The following is a 23,487-nucleotide window of genomic DNA, read 5'->3' as shown; positions in this document are numbered from 1 at the left end:
TCTGGACCTTCTCTTTTTTATACAATTTGGTTTTATAATCTAAAAAATACATATTTTTAGATATTCTGCAACAATGTTTATGCAAATGGAAACTATCAATGAGAGTGACAGTGGAGATCACATGACCACTGAGTTACATAGACAAGACGGAGAAGTTCAAGTGATTTCACCTGTCTCCACCCACATACTGTACAGCATAATAAAAAATAATAACATAATAAAAAAAAAATAATAATGACTGGAAACCATGTCAAATTATCCGTTTGATTGATGGAATTTATCAACTTATGCATGTCACCCTTTTTACAGACTATGATGGCGTGTCTAAAATGTTAATATTTAGTAAAAAAGCACTATGCTTTTACTTTGTTTTTTATTACCTTGCCATTAACTTAAAACTAGTTTCTGCATGAGTGTTTCTAATACAACAGCTAAGGGAGTGATGGCAATTTAACATCTTTCTCACTTCTCAACATAATCAATCTCTCAATATTTTTTTCCTCTTTTAGAATGTCAGAAAGTCTACCGGGGATTTTTTTTTCTTTTGCTGTTGGGGCAAATGGGATTTTCTGTTCACCGTTGCAGAAGTTTACCCAGCTATGATGACTTCCGCTACTGAGGTTTCTTAAAATGTCTTAAATGTAGGCAAAACATGCTAGACCAGCTCTAAACCAGTCTGGAAGAGAATCCATGCTGGTCTAAGCTGGTATTTTCCACCTAACTCAGAGCTGTTCCTTCTTTTTCATCGCAGCACCCAACAGATCCCCCTCAGCCAATGAGATGCCAGAGTCGTTGGCAGAGTTGTGCTGATTGGCTGTCTGCTGAGTCACTGTGGGGCTTGGGCTGACGGGATTGGCTGTGCTTGCAGTGGTGCTTCTGCTGATTGGCATGGGGTTGTTTGTCATGCCGTTGCATAGGTTGTTGTTGCTGTTTGAAGTCGCAGCTGCGTTCACACTCCCTGAACTGGCGGTATTGATTTGAGCTTGCGACCAAGTTGGAGGAGTGAAAGAAAACACCCTTTCGGGTGTAGACAGAGATGGGGATGTCTCCAAAGAGAGTCGCAGAGGCAGGGGGTGGTGCGACGGCAACCCTTGACTCTGCCATACTTTGGGTAACAGCTCGGGCACAGGGTCTGGAAAGGAGAAAGTGGGACCCGAATGTTCGCTGTCTTCACCCACCCAAGGGAAGGCGGAGGAAGGAGCCGCGGGCGTGTCAGGCGGAGCCAGGACTTGCGAGCCCATCAACGGATGCGCCAGGGAGTTGGAGCCATGCGCTCTTCGTGGTCTTGGGCGAGGAATGGACGGAGGGATGCAGTGGATGGGCGTCTGAGGGCAACTGTAGAAACCGGGTCTTTTGTATAGAGGCATGAATGAGAATACATCCTCCATCTCAGCGTTCCGGACGTGTCTGGGCTTCGGAGAGCTCTCGGGATAGAGGTAAAGGGGGAAGCAAGAGAAGGGGGCGCAGGAACGTCGCCGCAGGAGGGAGACTCGGGATGTGGGCATAGAGCAGGGCAAATTGGGCGACTGGACGCCCAGAATGCAACTCAAACTGCCTAGAAATATGGAATGACTGGCTTCCTCGTGTTCTTTAATCTGCTCCAGATTGTGCTGGAATTCCATTTCCTCTTTGGGAACGCTGAGAGACAGAGAGAGAACGATGACCTTGATTATGTTAGACAAAATGTGCTTTTAAATTTTTAAATATTGCCAGGCTCATTTTTACTGATCTATGCAACTTGGTTAAAAGTCACCATGAAATAAAAATTGACTTTTTTGACAGTTCTATTTCTATTAAAGGGGTCATATGATGTGATTTCAAGTTTTCCTTTCTCTTTGGAGTGTTACAAGCTGTTCGTGAATAGATAAGATCCCTAAAGTTGCAAAGATTAAAGTCTCAAAACCAAAGAGATATTCTTTATAAAAGTTAAGACTCGTCCACGCCCTCCTAAAACGGCTCGTTCTAACACGCCCCCACATGTCTATGTCACTATGGGGGAAGATTTGCATAACGCCGCCCAAATGTTTACGCAAAGAAAGAAGGCGTAACATTGATTCTCGCTGTAGTATTGTTGCTGCTGCCGCCATGTTGTGGAGACGCTGTGTTTCGTTGTGAAAGTGAACATACTTTGTTTGGCCTTCCAAAAGAGGACTAGAAATCAGTGGTTAAGTTGTATTAACAACACTGTTCCAGAACAGTTCAGAACAAATATTCGAGTGTGTACGACGCATTTTATGGAGGACTGTTTCTTGGGAGAGTAGACTACAATGCCGGCTGTTCTGACTCACAGCCTGTAAGTATTTCATATTTAAAGAATTTGCCACTGACTATTCAAACGTGAGTTTTGAGCAGTGTAGAGTAGCGCTTGTTGTTTGTCATTTATGTTTTTGATTATTTTATTACACTTTACCAATTTTACATCTGTAGATTTTCATTATAATACATATCTTTAAAGGCAGTTTTCTCAAAATGAGTTTTTCTCCAATTAAGCAACATTTATGTACACCAAACGGTTTTATTCCAATATATATTCTGAAGGTTTTTACAGAGAGGTTTGTTCATATATCATTCATCTGATTTATATAACATACAATTTATAATATAAAATTCCTCAAAACACTGAAAATGTTTACCGTATTCCGCCATTATGGAGAGTACCACAACGCATTCGTGTACATTCCTTCCTCTGCACATAAACAACAGCAGCAGCACGTCAGCAGCACCACGCGCATGTGTTGTTTACATGCAGAGGAACATACTAGAGGTCTGCAAGCCCGTCGGGTCGGGCTCGGGCCTGTAATTCTGATAAGCTGTCGGACAAAAGCCGGGCTAGGGCCTGAGCGTCTCGGGCCAGGGCCGGGCTAGGGCCTATATTTGAGGCCCATGCAGGGCTCTAGAACATACACGCATGTGTCGTGGTACTCTCCATAATAGCGGAAGACGGTAACTCGGGGAGAAGAATTGTTGAATAAAGTCGTTATTTTTGCTTTCTTTGCACACAAAAAGTATTCTCGTAGCTTCGTAAAATTAAGGTTGAACCTCTGATGTCACATGGACTATTTTAACGATGTCCTTACTACTTTTCTGGGCCTAGGAACAATTCAGTTGCGTTGCTGTCAATACAGGGTCAGAGAGCTCTCAGATTTCATTAAAAAAATATCTTAATTTGTGTTCCGTAGCTGAACAAAGATCTTACAGGTTTGGAACGACATGAGTGTGAGTAATTAATGACAGAATTTTCATTTTTTCGGTGAACTATCCCTTTAACTATTTATTTAAACATAACATTTTAGAAACCATGTAATACAAATAAATTGTCGTAATGTACTAATCAATCAGTGAATTTTTTGCCCTAATCACATGTGCTGCCTTAAATAAGAAAAAGAAATAAATTAAATTACAATTACTGTTATCAGTATCTGGTATTGTTTTAAAAAACCCAGATCATCATTATTTAACCTTTATTTACTTGTTAACACACTACATATAGAGGGGGTTTATCTTTGCAGCTGAATATCCTGTTTCACTTAGAAATGTCACATTACAGAAGTAAAAAAAAAAAGAAGTTATTTTTCATGCCACTTTTACTGGCTATAGAGTCAAGAGAATCTACAAAATATTTTTTTATAAAAATCTGAAGCATGTTTTGACTGAATTTTGTTTGTGCACCCAAAATGTGCATGTGTGTGCTGTAGCTGTACATCGGTGGGTTTAAGTGTGTGTGTGTGTGTGTGTGTGTGTGTGTGTGTGTGTGTGTGTGTGAGGATGTGTGTCACCTGATGTCCAAAGCAGATCCCTTAAATGAGGGTTTGCGGTGTTCTGCGCTGGCAGCTGTGTAAGGCGGCTGAGGTTCAGATTCATCCCAGTATTTATCTATCTCAACCAGAGGAACCAGATCGTACATCTCATCCACTGACAACAGAGACACCTGGGGGAAAGACACATCTATTTATGTTTGTATAAGCACAAGTGCTTACAAAAAGGAGAAATATTAATGTTTAACATCTTAGCAATGCTGCAATGTTGGCTCATGTAACACAAAACTAAAGATTTGATGCAGGTATAAAAAAGTGCACTAAAAATACTCCATTATATAAAAATAATGAATTGTATTATTAGATATTTTCAGGTGCAAAATAAAGTAATATTGTGTGAAAAATAGTCTTGCATGAGTATTTCTACAATGGCATCAGTAACTGAAAACTGCAATGCTGTAATTCTGCCAACAGATGTCTATAGAAAGTCATATTGCCCCATGATGCATAATCAAATAAATTATTTAGCGCACCTTATAATACACAGACACAAGTGGGGAGATTTTACCAGAGAGACTGTACAACCAGACACACAAATCCACAGAGCAAGACAAGACAGAATGACACAAAGGAGATCAAGAAACATGTCATTAGTGGAGCAGATGTACCTGTAAATTACGGTCCACCAGCCAGTTCGTCTCAAAGTCATCGTCATCCTCCCCAAACGAATTAATGAGCTGCTCTGCCACCTGAAAACACACCAATGCAATTATTTTCTGACTTCTTTTGTTAAATATGATGTAGCTGCATTACATCAGTGTGATGTAACCATTATTAAAGTGGTGTTTCGCTAAATTTGTATGTATAACCAGATTTTGTGTATGTCATGTCAGCTGCATTGAACCCCATATAATTAGGCAATGTTTATTTAGAGCTAAACGGTCATTTTATTAGATAAAACCAGTTATTAGGGACGGTGAGTGTGGAGTGGAGACCTAACTAATGCGATACTTCACTAGTAAGATAACACACCTTGAGCCAGACCACATAGAAGAAGAACTGCAGTAAGGTGAAGACAGGCAGGTAGAAGTCCAGGTTGTGACCCGGGTAACCCTGGGTGGGGTCGAGGAACTGCCGACCAATCAGACAAGTCAAAAAGTAACTGTACACAGCCACGGTTACAACCTATCAGAGAGCACAGGACATTTACAAATTGTTTAAAGGAACACTCCACTATTTTTGAAAATAGGCTCATTTTCCAACTCCCCTAGAGTTAAACAGTTGAGTTTTACCGTTTTCGAATCCATTCAGCCGATCGCCGGGTCTGGCGGTAGCACTTTTAGCTGTAGCTTAGCATAGACCATTGAATCTGATTAGACCGTTAGCATCTCGCTCCAAAATGACCAAAGAGTTTCGATATTTTTCTTATTTAAAACTGGACTCTTCTGTAGTTACATCGTGTACTAAGACCGACGGAAAATGAAAAGTTGTGATTTTCTAGGCCGATATGGCTAGGAACTATACTCTCATTCCGGCGTAATAATCAAGCATCTTTGCTGCCGTACCATGGGTGCAGTAGGCTCGATGATATTACACAGTGCCTGCATACGCAAAATTATTTACATGGCCATTCTATATTGTGAATATTGTCAAAGATTTTGACAAGCAAAGATTTTTGGGAAAAAAAAGAATTAGGGAGAATCAATAAATCATGAATAATTTACTGTCATTTTATGAATATCGTAATCATGTAATCCATAATAAGTAACTGTAATCTGATTATGAACATTTTAAAATGTAATACTGTATTATCCAGTTACGAGTACTCAATTTTTGGAATCTGATCCAGATTACATGTAATCAGTTACTACCCAGCACTGCATATATGAGTTTTCTTGAATATATTACAAATGGAATTCTATGATAAATACCATCATCATAAATGGCAAACATTAAAACAGTAAAATAAAATTGGATATTAACCAAACATTTTTATTCTATACGAAATATTCTCGTAAAAAAAAGTGATATTTATGACACATATACAATCAGAATCACAGGAGTGATGAGTCTATATATACACAGACAGACATACGTTGAGGATGGCGGTCATTGCGCCGTCATTATTGATGCGTCCTTCAGATCGAGCTCTCATGGCCAGACTGACAAACCACATGCAGGGAACCCAGAACTTAGTATGAGGGGAGGGCAGTTCCTCTAACTGCCTCAGTTCCTCAGCCGTCATCAGACCTACAGTACCGGAGAGTTTTCAACCCATATGACTTTCTCCCAAAATGAAGAAAGTTGACTTTGATCTTTTGCATGAAATCATACAGTGATCAGGGGCTGTCAAGCTCCAAAAATCATGGGGGGGGCCCTGGTTACCTTTGAGGTCTGGTACAGATATGACATACAAAAATACATAGGCTACAGGCTCATTTGTATGCACGATTAATCATTAAAAGATCGTGATCTCGATTCAAACAAACACAATCTTATTTCTAAATGACGATGATTCCGCTATGTCTATTAAGCCTTTGAAATCACAATCACATCCGAATATTTAAACCTGCTTTCGTGCAGCCGCTGATCCAGAAAGATTGTATATGTTACATTATGCCAGTAGGTGGTGACCAGTGACTGTTAAAATGCATTTGATGTCTGAATCATTCATTCAAGAGATAGGCCTACGTTCAAAATCTCCGGACGAAACATTATATATTTATTTCAAATTATTTTTACGTAACGAATTCATTTAAATGAATACATATTTTCAAATAGACTCATTTATAACATTAAATAAGCATTTTTTCAGAAACTCAAGTAAATTATCCTACAAATTATTTAGTTTGGTTGTCTAATGTTTTGCTTTCAGAATCGTGGGAGAACGGTGATCTCTATTCTAAAAATCAATTATCCAGAGGCATAGCTTAAAAAAATACATAACTAATACTATTAGTAGCCTACTGTTTCTAATATTAAAACTAGACTAGGATGTAAAAGGTACAATCTTACAGACTTTATCTAGTACATTAACAAGGATTTGGTACAATTACAATGCCCCCCTACAAAAGTACAAAGCACTTTTAAAGGGTTTTTGTCATTTTTGCAGCCCCATTCACTTTTATTGTATAGAATAAAACAGTCCAGCACTGTATAAATAAAAGTGACTTGACATGAGGTTGAGTAAATTATGACATAATTTACGTTTGTGTGAACTATATACAGCCAAAGCTCTTAGGGATCTGGCCGTAATTCCTTCCTGTTTCCCCTTTGAGGTTAAATCCCAGATACTGAAGGGTACCGGCACAAAACATGGCTTTAATCGCTGTTCTAGGCCACATTTCTTGGCCTGAATCCCAGTTTACCTGCTTGGTGGTTCATGGTCGGGAACCTCTTGTAGATGGCGGTGCTGACCGAGCGGTAGATCAGGATGCCTGACAGGTTGGCATAACGCATTAGACTCCTGCGGACGAGTCTGGCCCCTTCATCTGCGCCCCTGTAATCTGGCAGGGGTGCAGAATTCGGCATAACACCGGCCATGGGATGCTCTCGAACTGACCCCACCAACGAGTCATCACAAGAGTCACGTAGAAACCTGCAGGAAGAGAGAGAAGTTGAGAATTGATTGCTTTAATCCCAAAAAAAGCACTACTGTAAGTCAGGTTTACCCAGTACGAATGACACGGCAATCAGTTGCGCGTACTGATCGCAGTACACGGAGAGCTTCTCGAACATCCTGCGCTGCTCTTCAGTGAGTATACACCTGTCAATCAAAGAGTGCATATTTCAATAACTGGTGATTTATTAAATGAAACGGTTACACTTTACTTGAAGGGGTGTGCATAAGACTGACATGACACCTTCATAATCATGACATGACACACGTCATGAATATGACTGTCATAAATGTGCATAAAACCTCCTTCATATTCATGACATATGTCATGTCATGATTATGAAGGTGTCATGTCAGTCTTATGCACACCCCTTCAAGTAAAGTGTTACCAATGAAACTATTAAAAGTAAAACTCTTTGTCACTGTAGACTGAAAGAAAATTTGAACAATAATTTGCACGGACAAAACACCCTTACAATGCTTTTTTCTGATGTTAAAACAGTAACATTATGAATTTAGAGATGCACCACCCATTCAATTCTTTGGGTAACACTTTATTTTAAGGTGTCCTTGTTACACATGTTACATGTACTTACTATTATAAAACAGATAGTTCCGGTCCTTGATTCTGATTGGTTGAGTCAAGTTCGAAGCTGTTGTAAATTACTCTACAAACACACCTTTGTTTACTTCGGTGTGTTGCTCTGCAAACACTTTGTTGGAACCACAACTGTTTCTGAGGAACTACTTGTTTGGCGGAAGAATACTGTTTTTATTAATATCATTACACTTTATTTGCTCTGTTTTATTTTGTGAAACCTTACTACGTATATGGAATAACCATTTTATAAAAGCAATAATCCCTGTGAAGCCATGGTTTACAGTGAATTTATAACAGCTAAGGGGGTTTTAGGAACTCCGCTTCGTGTCGTGCCAAACAACGCCCCTTAGCTGTTATAAATTCACTGTAAACCACAGCTTCTTGGGGCTTATTGCTTTGTTATAATAATAATAAATTATGCATAATTACATGCGAGTAACACTAAGACAAACCCTAATCCTAATCATATAGTAAGTACATGTAGTTAATTAATGTTACTCAGTACTTAAATGTATAATTACACTGTAACAATGACACCTTAAAATAAAGTTTTACCATTCTTTGCAGTAACTTGACCATATGGATTTGGTAATCAGTTAGTACCATCAAGGGCGAAGAATTTATTAGGGATGCTCGGGACATGTCCCTGTCGATAACCAGTGACTACTAAATTGTCCCCAGCAATAATTTTGATCAAACATGATACCCAAAATCAAACATACACGCTTGAGTACCATAGTATATCAAAGTACCATGTTTTTTTGGACATGTGCCATAGTAGGTAATGCCATTGTACATGAATATGGTAATCATTTAGTATCCTGGTACATATTAAAGGACCATGTTGTTCTTTGAAATACCTTTTGGAGTACCATATACATTTCAAACCTAAAAAAGTACCATGGTACAACCACTGGTACTGAAATGTATTTACATGTTACTCCAATATACTTTCAACAATGCTGTGCTACTAAATATGGTAAATGTTAAAAAATAAACATGGTAATGTCATGGTACCATGTCCCAAATCCTTATGGTAGTACTTTAGTAAGTACATGTCCTTACAAAAAAAAAATACCATGGTAAAGTGATGGTAATATTATGGTACTCTGAAACATTTTGAACATGTACTATGGTAGTAACATGTTTTAGGGATGTACCATGGTAGTACCATACTGCATCTTTGCAGTAAATTCAAAATATGAAAATACCATGGTATATGGATTTGGTATATAATTTATTAGCACCATAGTATATCAAAGTGCCACAGTATTATCGTGTTTTTAGACATGGTACAAAGGTAATCCCATGTTTTTGGATATGTAGCATGGTAGGCAATGCCATATGTAATCCCATAAAGTCCAAAAAAGATATCAATCATGGTACTTTGAAATATACCAGCGCTACTGAAATTCATATACATGTTACTCCAACATACTTCCAGAAATACTATACTACTACTATTGTAAATATTAGTACCACAGTATTCTTGAACATACCATGTACTTGATAATGCTACCATGATATATGTCTTAAAAACATGGCACTTTTGTCTTTTAATACCATGATACATATCAAAACACCATGGTATATCTATCTAACACCATTACTTTACCTTTAATATAACATACCAGAAGTGAACAATTTAATGTAACATAATGTAACGTAACATAGCGTAACTTCACATAACGCAATGTAACATGACATAGCGCAACGTAACATAACATAGCGTAACGTAACATAACATAGCACAACATAACGCAACGTATAACAACACACAACATAACAGAATGGAACAAACATAACATACTAGAACTGAACAAACAATTGAATGTAACATAACAACGTAACATATAAATGTATATAATGTAACGTAAAATAAAACATAACACAATCGAACCAACATAACATACCAGAACTGAACAAATAATGTAACATAACATAATAATATAACATAACAGGATGGAACGATCATAACATACTAGAACTGAACAAATAATTTAACATAACATAACAGAATGGAACAAACATAACCTACTAAAAGTGAACAAACTATTTAATGTGACATAACATAATATGCAAAATAACAATGAAACATACTAGACCGGAACAAATAATATAGAAAACATAACACAATGGAACAAACATAACATACCAGAATTGAAAGAACAATACAACACAGCATAGCATACAAAACAATAGAACAAAAATAACATAGCACATAAAATTATATATGCAACATAACAGAACCATGGATGGGAACATACTAAAACTGAGCAAACAGTGTAACATAAAATAACATAACACATAAAATAACACACAGAATGGAACAAAATAACATAATAATCATAAATAGCATACAGAATAGAATAGTTACACTGAACTATTTGTCTGAGGCGTATCACGTGATTCCTGGATGCCTCCGCTCGGTCATGTGACCTGTGATTGACAGCTGGACATTTTTCCTGCTCAATCTCAAGAGGAAAGTCTGCCAAAACTGTCCGACCCAAAACACTTCTCGCTCGGATCCGGATTCCGGAGTGTTTATCCGGATTGGATCTCAGCTGTAGAGCTCAGTCGGGTTCGGAAAACTTCAAAGTTTCTAGAGATCTAACTGGTATTTTTCTTACTGTTTATCTCTGTTCATTTCGGGAAAGCGGAGCTGCAACTTTGTAACACTGTAACTTTGTTAGATTGTCACATTATTACCGTTGACGTGTGACCGCGGGTCGCGGGAGTCCTGTAGCCGGGCGCGGTGAGGGGAAGGGCGGGGAGCGCAGACGGAAAATACCGCGACTACCGCGGAGCGCAGAGTTACATAAACCGCCCTGAAGCTCAGTCAGTGATTTTGATCGTGTACGAAATCATAAACTGCTCTGTCAGACTATATGCAGGAGGGTGTGGCGTTATGTTTTCATGACTAGGTTATTCTTATATTGTAAAAGGAATTTGGAGATGGTCCTTTTTTGGATATTGGCAGTGTTGGGAAGGTTACTTTGGAAGTGTGTAACAGGTTACAGATTACAAGTTACCCTATTTAAAATGTAACAAGTAGTGTAACTATTTCAATTACTTTAGTAATGTAACTGATTACATTTGGTTACTTTTCTAAAATTTTCTAAACTGTTAATCATTTTGAAACATTTAAAGCAGGCAGGGTTAACCTCACAGCAGCACTCACACTGATTACTGTCAGACTTTCACAAGTCTTCATCGCTTGAATTAAGATTATAGTCATTTAATTTTAAAGGGGTCATATGATGTTGCTAAAAAGAACATTATTTGGTGTATTTGGTGTAATGAAATGTGTTTATGCGGTTTAAGGTTAAAAAAACACATTATTTTCCACATACTGTACATTATTGTTTCTCCTCTATGCCCCGCCTTTCTGAAACGCATCGATTTTTACAAAGCTCATCAGTCTGAAAAGCGAGGTGTGCTGTGATTGGCCAGCTATCCAGTGCGTTGTGATTGGCTGAATACCTCAAGCGTGTGACAGAAATGTTACGCCCCTCACCATACTGTGATGCCCAAACCATACCGTGATGCCCTGTCCGGCTGGAGCGACGAGACAAAAATATTAAAACCCATTATAAACGAGGCATTTGTTGCATCCAGTGGAGACATAATTATGGATTATAATGACTTATACTGTCTTTTTATGTGTTGCGTTGCATCGCGCCGCGTAAACATAAAACCATGTCTGCATTTGTGATCAGAGAAATGACAAACAACAAGCCCTACTCTGCACTGCCCAAAACTCGCTTTAAAAATATAAAATATAGCCACCACAAAATCAGACTTTAGCACCTCTTTTTACTTTGAAATCATTCTGAGGTTAAATACTGATTTAAAATCATAACAATTAACAAGAAATAGTTTAATAGCTAGATACTGTTTTTGAAATCAAATCTCTGCATAGCTATATGACTGGAGACACTGGTATCTAACAATGCCTTGGAAAAAAACAGTTCATCTTAAATAAAGCGTGTACATAAACCCAAATAGGAAATAAAACAGTTATCAATTAAGCATGTGTCGTATTCTGTGTCCTAAACTCCTGAAACATTGGTGTCTCATATTTTAGAGCAATCACTGTAATTTAATCTGTGTGTGTGAAAATATTCAAATGTAACCCCCTTTGTAATCGTTAACATTTTCATAAGTAACTGTAATTTAATTACACATTTTTCTCAGTAAATGTAACTGATTACATTTACATTTATTTTGTAATTAAATTACATAATTCTGTTAGATGTAACTAGTTACTCCCCAACACTGGCAACAGGACAGTTAGGAATCACAGTGGGATCTAGTTTAGTTTTATAGACTTGAAACATTTTGTTTAAATGTAATAATTAATGTCCAAGATGCATCCTGAACATATTCCTTTTGGATTTTTGATATCGTGTTTTTGTGAATTGGTGAATCTTGCAGATTGGTAGACCTGGAGCCAGATCTGAGGCCTGGACTGGGGGGTGATGGGGGGCAGCGGGAGAAGATGCCCCCGGAGGAGGAGGAGGAGGCAGGAGCACACAGACGAGAGACGTACAACATGTCCCGTCTGCGGAGTTCCTCTCTGGAGATCAAGGAGAAGGGAACAGAATTCCTCAGAGAGCAGCTGGATGCTGCACAAAAGGTACCACATATTCTATTCTGTTCTGCGCCAAGAACCAGTTTTCAGTGTAAAAGGTTCTTGAGGTTTCCTTGTAGGTTCTTCAGATCAGTGCTTTGGTTCTTTAAAGGAATAGTTCACCCGGAAATGAACATTTGCTGAAATGTACTCACCCTCAGGCTATCCAAGATGTAGATGGGTTTGTTTCTTCATTAGAACAGGTTTTGAGAAATGTAGCATTACATCAGTTGCTCACCAATGGATGTGAATGGGTGCCGTCAGAATGAGAGTCCAAACAGCTGATAAAAACATCATAATAATCCACACCACTCCAGGCCATCAGTCCATCTGGTGAAGCGAAAAAAGCTGCGTGTTTTTCAGCAAATTTTCATTTTCGGGTAGACTGCTGTTTATTTAACAGGCTCTCCTATTCAAATCGGTTCTATTCAAATATGCTTTATAGACTCTCGTCTGTGTTTTCAGGAGCTGAAGTTGAAAGACGAGGAGTGTGTCAAACTGTCTCATGTCAGGAATCAGCTGGAGCAGGAACTGGAGGAATTGACCGCCAGTCTATTTGAGGTGGGCGGGACTAATGTGGCATCATCACTGGCAGTAGATTGACAGTGAACAGAGAAGACTATTGTGTGTCAGTGTAGAGAGACTGACACATGTGCCATGAAGACTGACATTATATTACATTTTAGCTTAAGGGATTGTATCTTTGGTCATCAAGCTGTGCCACTGTTTCTTAATTTTATAGTAATCATTTTGCCTCTAGTAGCTCATTTTAAATGATGTTGTGGTGACAAATTAATTTTTATTGTAAAACAAATTAACAATTTAATATGATTGAATATTGTAATAAATTATAAAATAATTATAATAATAATTAATTTATTAATATAATTATATACATTTAAAAATAAATCATATTTATTTATTTGTTTGTTGATTTACGGAGCCACACAATTAATGTTAAATTATTTTTAAAAAAATCTACAATTTAATGTAATTTAATTATTAAATATAAAAATATTTTATAATTCATATATTTATATAATTATAATATATAATAATATAATTAATAATGAATTTTTATTTATAATTGTAATAACATTTTTAATTTCTAATTATATTTGTCATTTTTTACAAATATTTCATATAGTCTTACAATTAATATTACATTAAAAAACACATTTTACAATTTAATACAATTTAATTTTGTAGTTATTAATAATAATCATCATATTTCAATCATGAATCATATTTATTTATAACTAAGTTTTTTTTTATTTAATTTATAATTTAAAAAAAATGTTCCATGTAGTCTCACCATTCGTGTAAAATTGGCTAAAAATGCTGCATGCATAAAAACATTAGCAAAATAAGTTTCGAAGCATGTCAGACACAGGACATGTCTGTTTCCTAAAAGTATTTCATGTCACAAACCTGTGTGCGTTCATCTCTCATTTCTAGGAGGCTCATAAGATGGTGCGAGAGGCCAACGTGAAACAAGCGGCAGCTGAGAAGCAGCTGAAGGAGGCCCAGGGCAAGGTGCGTTCTCACTCTTTCTGTCTCACTCTCTGCTCACTTCAGGCTCTTAATCTCAAAATACGTCTGTCTTCTCAGATTGATGTCCTGCAGGCGGAGGTCTCTGCTCTGAAAACCCTGGTGTTGACCTCTACGCCCTCCTCCCCGAACCGCCAGCTCCATCCTCAGCTGCTGTCGCCGGGCTCCAGTCGGGCCTCGTCTCGTCCCGGGGGCCACACGCGCAACAAGAGCGCCAGCGGTGCTCTACAGCTGCAAACGGAGCCCACGCCGACGGATGTAGCGTCAAACCGGGAGGACAAAGAGGTGCAAACACACTCCTGGAAAAGACCACGGGCTTCTAGGGACTAGTTTTAGTCTGTAGCTGCATGATGAGGGTTTGATCACTGACTTCCTGCTGTTCTTCCTCTGTTTTCCTCCTCCTCCGCACCTCCTCATGGGTCTGTATTTCTCTGATCTGTGCAGTTCCTGTTCTCCTCTCTCTGATACTGTGTGTCTGATTCCTGGTCAGCTGCTCTGTGTGACCTGTGTCTCAACCCTGGCAGGTCTCCATGGCAACAGGGTACAAAGGGTTCCGAAATAGAACTTAATTTATTTTGCTTTCTTGCTTTGAAAAAAAAAAAAGAAACAGTTTAATCCAGCCTAAGGTGGTTTGCTGGTCTTTCCTGGTTTAAGGTGGTTTAGCTGGTCTGATCAACTGACAACCGCCCAGAACTGATCAGGCTGATCAGCGCGGTGTTGTTATCGCTAACTAAAAGTAATAAAAATTGTTTTTGTTAATTTAAATAAATCTGAAATAAAATAAAATATCAGATGAAATTAATAACTGAAATGAAAATGAGAAATGCTGTCTTGGCAACTAACTGAAGTAAGTTTTATTGAAGTTTATCGAAGTACTGAAATTACTAAAACTAAAATTAAAATAAATTACAGCTAAATAGCTTCAAATATTAAAAAACTAATAAAAATGATGAAAAGCACACAGGAAAAATCTGAAAATAAAAAAAATGCTAATTCAAAATATTAATAAAACGCTGTAAAATAATGAAATATTTATAAATATTAAAAACATGTTAATAAATCAATGATATTAATACAAATATATGAATATATACAAAAAATAATGAAAATATAAAAAAGCTAATTCAAAACATTAATAAATACTAAAACAATTATATATTATATTATTATTATAAATTATATTAGATATATTTTTAGAGATAATAATACAATACATATTAAAATAATATTGTTAATAAAATATATTAATAAATATCTAAATAATGAAAAGAAAAACTAACAAAAAAATGACTAAATACTAAAAATAATCAAATAGTTTTAGATATGTTAATAAATACTAAAGATATTAATATTTTATATAATAATTATTTATATTTACATATTTAATTATTATTAAAATATATTAATAAATAGTACAAATAATGAAAAAGTTTTACATATAATAATAACAATTACTAATAATATATTAATAATGTATATTAATAAATACTAAAAAGAAAGAAAGAAAAAAAAAGGCTAATTAAAAACATGAATAAATACTATATAGAAATATTTAAATACTACTAAAATAACACCAGTGCCCAGGTTACACCAGCAAACCACTTTGGCTAGTTTGACCTTTTTTCCGCTGGGAAACAAAACTAAATAGCAATCAACACATTTAAGAAAAAGAAATGACTTCTAAATGTACCATTAATTAATTGAGTGGTTAAAGGGATAGTTCACCTAAAAATGAAAATTACCCCATAATTTGCTCACCCTCAAGCCATCCTAGGTGTATATGACTTTATGAAGTAAGGGTAATTTTCATTTTTGGGTGAACTATCCCTTTAAGCAGGATAAGCTAAACGCTCTCTCTCTTTTATCTAGTTGGACTCGGTGCTGTTCGCAGAGTTCCTCTCGTGGAAGGAGACGCCCAGTCTGGATCGCTCCTCAGCGTTCATCAGCAGGGTGTACAGAGAAGATATCGGGCCGTGTCTTTCATTCACCTGCTCTGAGGTGTGTGAGCACACATGTCTTCCTCTGATCGTCTGTTTTCTCTCTCTGACGTTCTCTTGTGCTTTTCCTCCAGTTGTCTCAGTCGGTCCAGTGCGCAGTGGAGAATAACTCTCTCACCATCGAGCCCGTCGCCATGTCGTCTCTGCACACGGTCAAAGCCCTCGAATGTGGAGGACCCAAGTGAGTCATGGATGGATAAATCTATATAAACAAAACACATCAGTCACTTTCTTTCACGCTTTTGGCCAATCAGACGAATTCAAGGAATCATGAAGAATCATGCATGTGTCAGAATCAATTTGCTCTCTTTTTACTCATAAAAATGCTGATTTACTTCTTCAGATAATGTGCATTACGCATCTTTTATTTCTATAATGACAAATCCAATTAAAAACTCAAGCAGAAAAATAAAAAAAATGATGTGAAAGCAAATAATGAAGTTATGTGAGCACTGTTGCATTTCTTTTCCAATTTGACAGAATGCAAATCATGATGCACTTTGCATTTTTAGCAAGTTAGTTAAAAGTTAACTAAACGGTCTAACTAGCTACCTAAGAAAAAAATAAAACATCTGGTGTAATGGAACAGATATTTTGCCAGTGCTTTTCTTTCTGGAGGAATTAATTAAGTATTGATGTTTGTTTATTTGTTCCTTAAAAATATATCAAATATAAAATAAATTACATGATTTTATATATATATACTGTATGTGTGTGTGTATATATATGTATATATATATATATATATATACACACACACACACATATATATATATATATATATATATATATAAAATTCAATAATTAAATTAAATTTAATACCATCATAGCAGCCACACCAACAGCTCTTAGAGTGCTTCACCTGGCTTCTGCTTTTGATAAGTCCAGATCAAAGTTAAACGCCTTTCATTCGGCATGAAGCGTGTGGGACCCTCTTTAATTCTGCCTGCTTTGCCTGCCTGACCGATTGCACTTTGATCAGGGAAGTCGCACTTTAATCACACTTTAATCACTGTTTGATTTGGGGTTGTTTTCACAGCGGTTGCCGGACACCCATAGAAACGTAAGTCAATGCAAGAACCAAATGTGCATGAAATCCTGTTTACACTAACACATCGTATTGTTTTCTGTCCGGAGAATTATTATTTTTATTTAAATAATTTTAAATTAGTGCTGTCAAATGATTAATCGCAATTAATCGCATTCAAAATAAAAGTTTATAAAAAATTATATATGTGTGTGTACTTTGTATATTTATTATGTATATATAAAGACACACACATATAGTATATATTTTGAAAATATTTACATGTATATACATTTATATTCATATAATTTATATCATACATAAATATATTTAATATATAAACATAACATATTTTTCTTAAATATATACATGCATGTGTGTGTCTTTATATATACATAATAAATATACACAGTACACACACATATAATATGTAAACAAAAACTTTTATTTTGGATGCGATTAATCGCGATTAATTGTTTGACAGCACTACTTTAAATTGATTTTTATAATTGATTTTTTAACACATAATTCAATTATTTACTTTTCTTTTTTGCGAAAACCCCTTGTCTTGCAATGTGCATCTCACTTTGTATAATTTATATAAGATTTATTATTTATTTAATTTATAATTGTGTGTCTTCAGGTTTCAGTGTTAGAAACGTTTCTGCTGAAAGCAATTAGTTTCACACAACTGAAGAACAGGTTTTCTGTGTGTTTGTTTCTTGCTGGGCATGTTGTTGCTGGGCTTGTATCTTATTGGCTGTTACGAGTGTTTAGTAATTTGATTGACAGCTCTAATGACCAGTGTTCTCTTTTGCTTGAACAGTAAATGTGCGCTGAGCGGCATGTCCCGCCCCTGCCGACATCGCATCAAACTGGGAGATAAAGAGAATTACTACTATATATCTCCGTCTAGCAGAGCACGAGTACGTGTCTATACTCTCTCATTCTTCATAAGCACTTTTAATAAGCAGTTCTCGGATGCTTATTTCAGGACCGGGTTAATAAAGCGCGTTCTCTCCTCACAGATCACAGCCGTGTGTAATTTCTTCACTTACATCAGGTACATCCAGCAGGGCCTCGTCAGACAGGACGGTGAGTTGATCAACTGTATACTAGTCTCCTAGAATTCAATTTGACTATTTATGGATGATTGTTTAGGACTAGTTGTTGTTCACAAAATCAATGTCTAGGATTAGAAAATCATGAAAAAAAATCTGAAACCAACTAATTTATTAATAAAATTATATTTGATATATATATAAAATTGCAAGTGAAAGAAAAATATATATTTATTACTTTAAATATGACGTATTTATTTATATTAATTAATGTATATATGTGTATTTTATTCACAATTAATTTTAATATATAAGAATAAAAACAATCTATTTTCTATATATATATATATTAAAATATTATATATTTAAATTATTTTTAATAAGTAAATATTTGTATTACTCGTATATGTGACCCTGGAGCACAAAGCCAGTCATAAGTAGCACGGGTATATTTGTAGCAATAGCCAACAATACATTGTATACGATTTTTCTTTTATGCCAAAAATCATATTCAGTAAAGATCATGTTCCATGAAGATATTTGGTACATTTCCTACCGTAAATATATCAAAACTTAATTTTTCATTAGTAATATGCATTAAGAACTTCATTTGGACAACAATATCTTGATTTTTTTGCACCCTCAGATTCCAGATTTTCAAATAGTTGTATCTCAGCCAAATATTGTCCTATCCTAACAAACCATACATAATAAATAAAGCTTATTTATTCAGCTTTCAGATGATGTATTAATCACAATTTCGAAAAATTGACCCTTATGACTGGTTTTGTGCTCCAGGGTCTCACACACGCACATACATATATATATATATATATATATGTATTTTATATTTAAATTGATATATATATATAATATGAATTTCATATACAATGTTTAAGTGTTTTAATATATATATATATATATGTATTATTATTTTTAATTTATATTTGAAAGTTTTAATTGTATTAAATTATAAATATAAATTAAAGTTTTAATTTGATTGCAGTACAGTATGTCAGAAGAAAATAATTGTCTTTTTTCTGTGGTTGCAGTCCAGCAGATGTTTTGGGAAGTGATGCGTCTGCGGAGAGAGATGAGTGTGGCCAAACTGGGATACTTTCTGACGGAGGAGAGCTAGAGAACCAGCACACAAACACAAATACAGCACGGTCATCTCAACTTTCACTCAAACACTCCCATGCTGGCGTTTTCTAGCTCCATATTCATGTATGTATTCAGCGAAGCACTACAGAAGAATTCCCAGAACACTAGCACTCCCCGAACCCACGGATAACAGCCGTACAGTTTCACTCTCCACAGGCTTTGTGTTGTTCTTGCTTTGGGAAAGACTGAATGCAGTAAATGTGCCACATTGTTAACACTGAGGTAAATGTTTACAAGACGTTCCTGTTTCAAGAAGTCAACAACAGGACGTTTTTCCCATTTACCGACATGTGGAGACTCGTTTTGACTTTTTAAAAAGTTTCTCTCTCACAGAGTTGACATCTCACAGTTCAGACTTCTTCCCCCTCAGAATTCTGAATTTACATCACGCAATTCAGGTTTTTTTTGGAATTCCAGTTTACATCTCACAATTCTTTTAGTCGCATCCAAAATAAAAGTTTTTGATTACATATTATATGTATGTATACTGTGTATATCTATTATGTATATGTAAATACACACACATACAGTATATATATTTTAAATATTTACATGTATTTACATTTATACATTTATATTCTTATATTTTATATATATAAATATATTTATTATATAAACATAACATATGTTTCTTAAATATATACATGCATGTGTGTGTATTTATATATACATAATAAATATACAGTGGGTACGGAAAGTATTCAGACCCCCTTAAATTTTTCACTCTTTGTTATATTGCAGCCATTTGCTAAAATCATTTAAGTTAATTTTTTTTTCCTCATTAATGTACACACAGCACCCCATATTGACAGAAAAACACAGAATTGTTGACATTTTTGCAGATTTATTAAAAAAGAAAAACTGAGATATCACATGGTCCTAAGTATTCAGACCCTTTGCTGTGACGCTCATATATTTAACTCCGGTGCTGTCCATTTCTTCTGATCATCCTTGAGATGGTTCTACACCTTCATTTGAGTCTAGCTGTGTTTGATTATACTGATTGGACTTGATTTGGAAAGCCACACACCTGTCTATATAAGACCTTACTGCTCACAGTGCATGTCAGAGCAAATGAGAATCATGAGGTCAAAGGAACTGCCTGAAGAGCTCAGAGACAGAATTGTGGCAAGGCACAGATCTGGCCAAGGTTACAAAAAAATTTCTGCTGCACTTAAGGTTCCCAAGAGCACAGTGGCCTCCATTCCTTAAATGGAAGACGTTTGGGATGACCAGAACCCTTCCTAGAGCTGGCCGTCTGGCCAAACTGAGCTATCGGGGGAGAAGAGCCTTGGTGAGAGAGGTAAAGAAGAACCCAAAGATCACTGTGGCTGAGCTCCAGAGATGCAGTCGGGAGATGGGAGAAAGTTGTAGAAAGTCAACCATCACTGCAGCCCTCCACCAGTCGGGGCTTTATGGCAGAGTGGCCCGACGGAAGTCTCTCCTCAGTGCAAGACACATGAAAGCTCGCATGGAGGACTCCAAGATGGTGAGAAATAAGATTCTCTGGTCTGATGAGACCAAGATAGAACTTTTTGGCCTTAATTCTAAGCGGTATGTGTGGAGAAAACCAGGCACTGCTCATCACCTGTCCAATACAGTCCCAACAGTGAAGCATGGTGGTGGCAGCATCATGCTGTGGGGGACAGGACGACTGGTTGCAATCGGGGGAAGATGAATGCGGCCAAGTACAGGGATATCCTGGACGAAAACCTTCTCCAGAGTGCTCAGGACCTCAGACTGGGCCGAAGGTTTACCTTCCAACAGGACAATGACCCTAAGCACACAGCTAAAATAACGAAGGAGTGGCTTCACAACAACTCTGTGACTGTTCTTGAATGGCCCAGCCAGAGCCCTGACTTAAACCCAATTGAGCATCTCTGGAGAGACCTAAAAATGGCTGTCCACCAACGTTTACCATCCAACCTGACAGAACTGGAGAGGATCTGCAAGGAGGAATGGCAGAGGATCCCCAAATCCAGGTGTGAAAAACTTGTTGCATCTTTCCCAAAAAGACTCATGGCTGTATTAGATCAAAAGGGTGCTTCTACTAAATACTGAGCAAAGGGTCTGAATACTTAGGACCATGTGATATTTCAGTTTTTCTTTTTTAATAAATCTGCAAAAATGTCAACAAGGAGAGCAATATCACACGAGTGTCCCAAATATCAGAAGTTTAAATTTGATTTTTAACAGTTCAGTAAATAAAAAGTTGATATTGTGTTATATTTTTTAAACACAATATTATGTGTTTTTGCTCTGCTTTGCCCACAGCAGAATTGTGGCCTGTCTCCGAGCAACACAGCGGTGTTTTGTTTCTGAATGAATCCGCATTTTGAACGAATCGTGTGAATCAATGATTCAAAGACCCATTGAATCGAGATGGTCCTCACTGCAGAACACAAGATCCAGGGAGCGTGGTTGGATCCAGATTCAACTCCTCCCACCTTACATATACCTAAACCTACCCATCTCCACCCCCTGATCCCTAAACCCACCCATCTCCAAACCCCTAGATCTGGATCCACCCACGCCCCCTGGATCTTGTGTTCTGCAGTGAGGGGCTACTGATTGAATCAGCCGTTTGAACGAATCGAATGAATGAGTGACTCATAAAGAAATTTACCGCCACCTGCTGGCAGATTTAGTTTCTTATCTAGAGTATAATTTCTTTAAAAATAATAATAATAAAAATAAAAACATTAAAGGGATAGTTCACCCAAAAAAATTCAAATTCTCTCATCATTTACTCACCCTCATGTCATTTCAAACCTTTCTTTTGTGGAACATAAAAGAAGGTATTTTGAAGACTGTTGGTAACAAAGCTGTGATCAGCTGCGGGGTCGTAACCTTTGTACGGGGGCATGAGGGCCAGGTTAGCACTGCGGCCCAGGACGCGGGGCAAGTAGTGATCCCATGTCAAGATCTTCCAAACAAGATTCAGCAAGTCAGAGACATGCATGAATTAAGTAAATTTTTATTACGTTTTTTCAGGTTTTATCTTCTCACCTGGTGGACTGCGCCCAGTATTTTTCTGGCCTCCTGGTACAGCGTGTCCGGGCTCCAGTGTGGGTTGAGCTTGTGAAGCTCCTCAGCCAATCGGTTGTGTTCTCTCAGAAAGAGTGTGTGCAAAGCAATCATACCCAAGTGCTCATTGGCCCGAGAGTCACCTGAGACACGCACACAAAAACAGCTCATCAACTGGCCAGTTTAAATCAGAAAGCATCAGAGTGAAGGTCTAACTGGGACATTTTTTAATAAAATGACACAAATAGTGACTTATTTTCCTTTTTTTCATAGGGTGTTTTATCTTTAATACCCTTAAAGTCAACATGAAATAAAAATTGAGCAATTCAGCAATATTAGCACTATATTGCAAATAAAATGAAATAAAATGTATTGTTGCTCTACAGTTAATTGAATTAATCAATATGTTAAAATTTTTTATAAATATTTACTTAATTTGAAATATTGTTTTTAGTTTAATTTTGCACCACTTGTCATAGCGTTTTTTTTTTTTTTTTAGTTTAAAGCTTTATTCATCCCTTTGAGTCTATTATTTATGACTACAGTGGTGCTTCACATAAATAGAGAACATTATACTTATATACCAACACTTAAAATGAAAATGTATTGTTGCTCTATGACTAATTTCATTATTTAATATTATTTAATTTTTTTAATGATTTTGAATTATTTTATTATTTAATATTTTATTTATTAATTTAATAATATTTATACATGATATTTACTTAATTTGAAATGTTGTTTTACTTTTATTTTTCTATTTTGCACCATTTCTCATTGTATGTAGTATGTACCATTTGTCATGGTATGCAAACGCTTTAAAAATAAGAATGCCATTGCTTTTGTCAGGCTAATAAAGCACACTGAATTTAATTTAAATTAAGGGAGGAAAATCAACAGCATGAACTTAAATCAATTAAAATGGCTAGTAATACTATCATAGCAGGCTGATTATATTAAGAATTTTACATTGTTTACTACATGTACTAGAGTTTATGCTGCATCAGATGACGGCCTATATTTTTCTCTTGTTTGTCCCATTTTACGTGATT

The 23,487-nt window shown here is 36.3% G+C and overlaps 1 protein-coding gene and 1 pseudogene across 5 annotated transcripts; one reads left to right on the top strand and one right to left on the bottom strand.

Annotated features, from left to right (window-relative positions):
* On the bottom strand, positions 1–10,622 carry LOC107549576 (bestrophin-1-like; annotated as a pseudogene).
* rab3il1 (RAB3A interacting protein (rabin3)-like 1) lies at positions 10,416–19,493 on the top strand. 5 transcript variants are annotated; one of them, XM_016230734.1, is made up of 11 exons: positions 10,416–10,556; positions 12,413–12,614; positions 13,074–13,169; positions 14,067–14,144; positions 14,220–14,444; positions 16,029–16,157; positions 16,231–16,337; positions 17,196–17,219; positions 18,010–18,109; positions 18,212–18,278; positions 19,305–19,493. In XM_016230734.1, exons 2-11 carry the CDS (start codon positions 12,477–12,479, stop codon positions 19,457–19,459), a joined length of 1,119 nt encoding a protein of 372 aa, XP_016086220.1. In that variant the 5' UTR covers positions 10,416–10,556; positions 12,413–12,476; the 3' UTR covers positions 19,460–19,493. The 5 variants fall into 5 exon arrangements, with proteins under 5 accessions (XP_016086220.1, XP_016086219.1, XP_016086221.1 ...); XM_016230733.1 differs by having other exon boundaries at positions 10,416–10,592; XM_016230736.1 differs by having other exon boundaries at positions 10,417–10,592; positions 19,297–19,406.
* Positions 19,494–23,487: the final 3,994 nt, after the last annotated feature.

The sequence above is a fragment of the Sinocyclocheilus grahami genome, unplaced genomic scaffold (genome assembly GCF_001515645.1).
Source record: "Sinocyclocheilus grahami isolate Dianchi unplaced genomic scaffold, SAMN03320097.WGS_v1.1 scaffold376.1, whole genome shotgun sequence".
In the NCBI taxonomy this organism is placed as follows: domain Eukaryota; kingdom Metazoa; phylum Chordata; class Actinopteri; order Cypriniformes; family Cyprinidae; genus Sinocyclocheilus; species Sinocyclocheilus grahami.
Note: the sequence above shows the minus strand (reverse complement) of the source record. Positions and strands in the feature narration are given on the sequence as shown.

Bases quoted from the DNA above. Each gene is read 5' to 3' on its own strand.
- rab3il1 (XM_016230734.1), top strand. From the start codon at position 12,477: ATGCCCCCGGAGGAGGAGGAGGAGGCAGGAGCACACAGACGAGAGACG. The intron at 14,145-14,219 runs GTGCGTTCTCAC...CTGTCTTCTCAG, and splicing joins TGAAGGAGGCCCAGGGCAAG to ATTGATGTCCTGCAGGCGGA. The intron at 18,110-18,211 runs GTACGTGTCTAT...CTCTCCTCACAG, and splicing joins CTCCGTCTAGCAGAGCACGA to ATCACAGCCGTGTGTAATTT.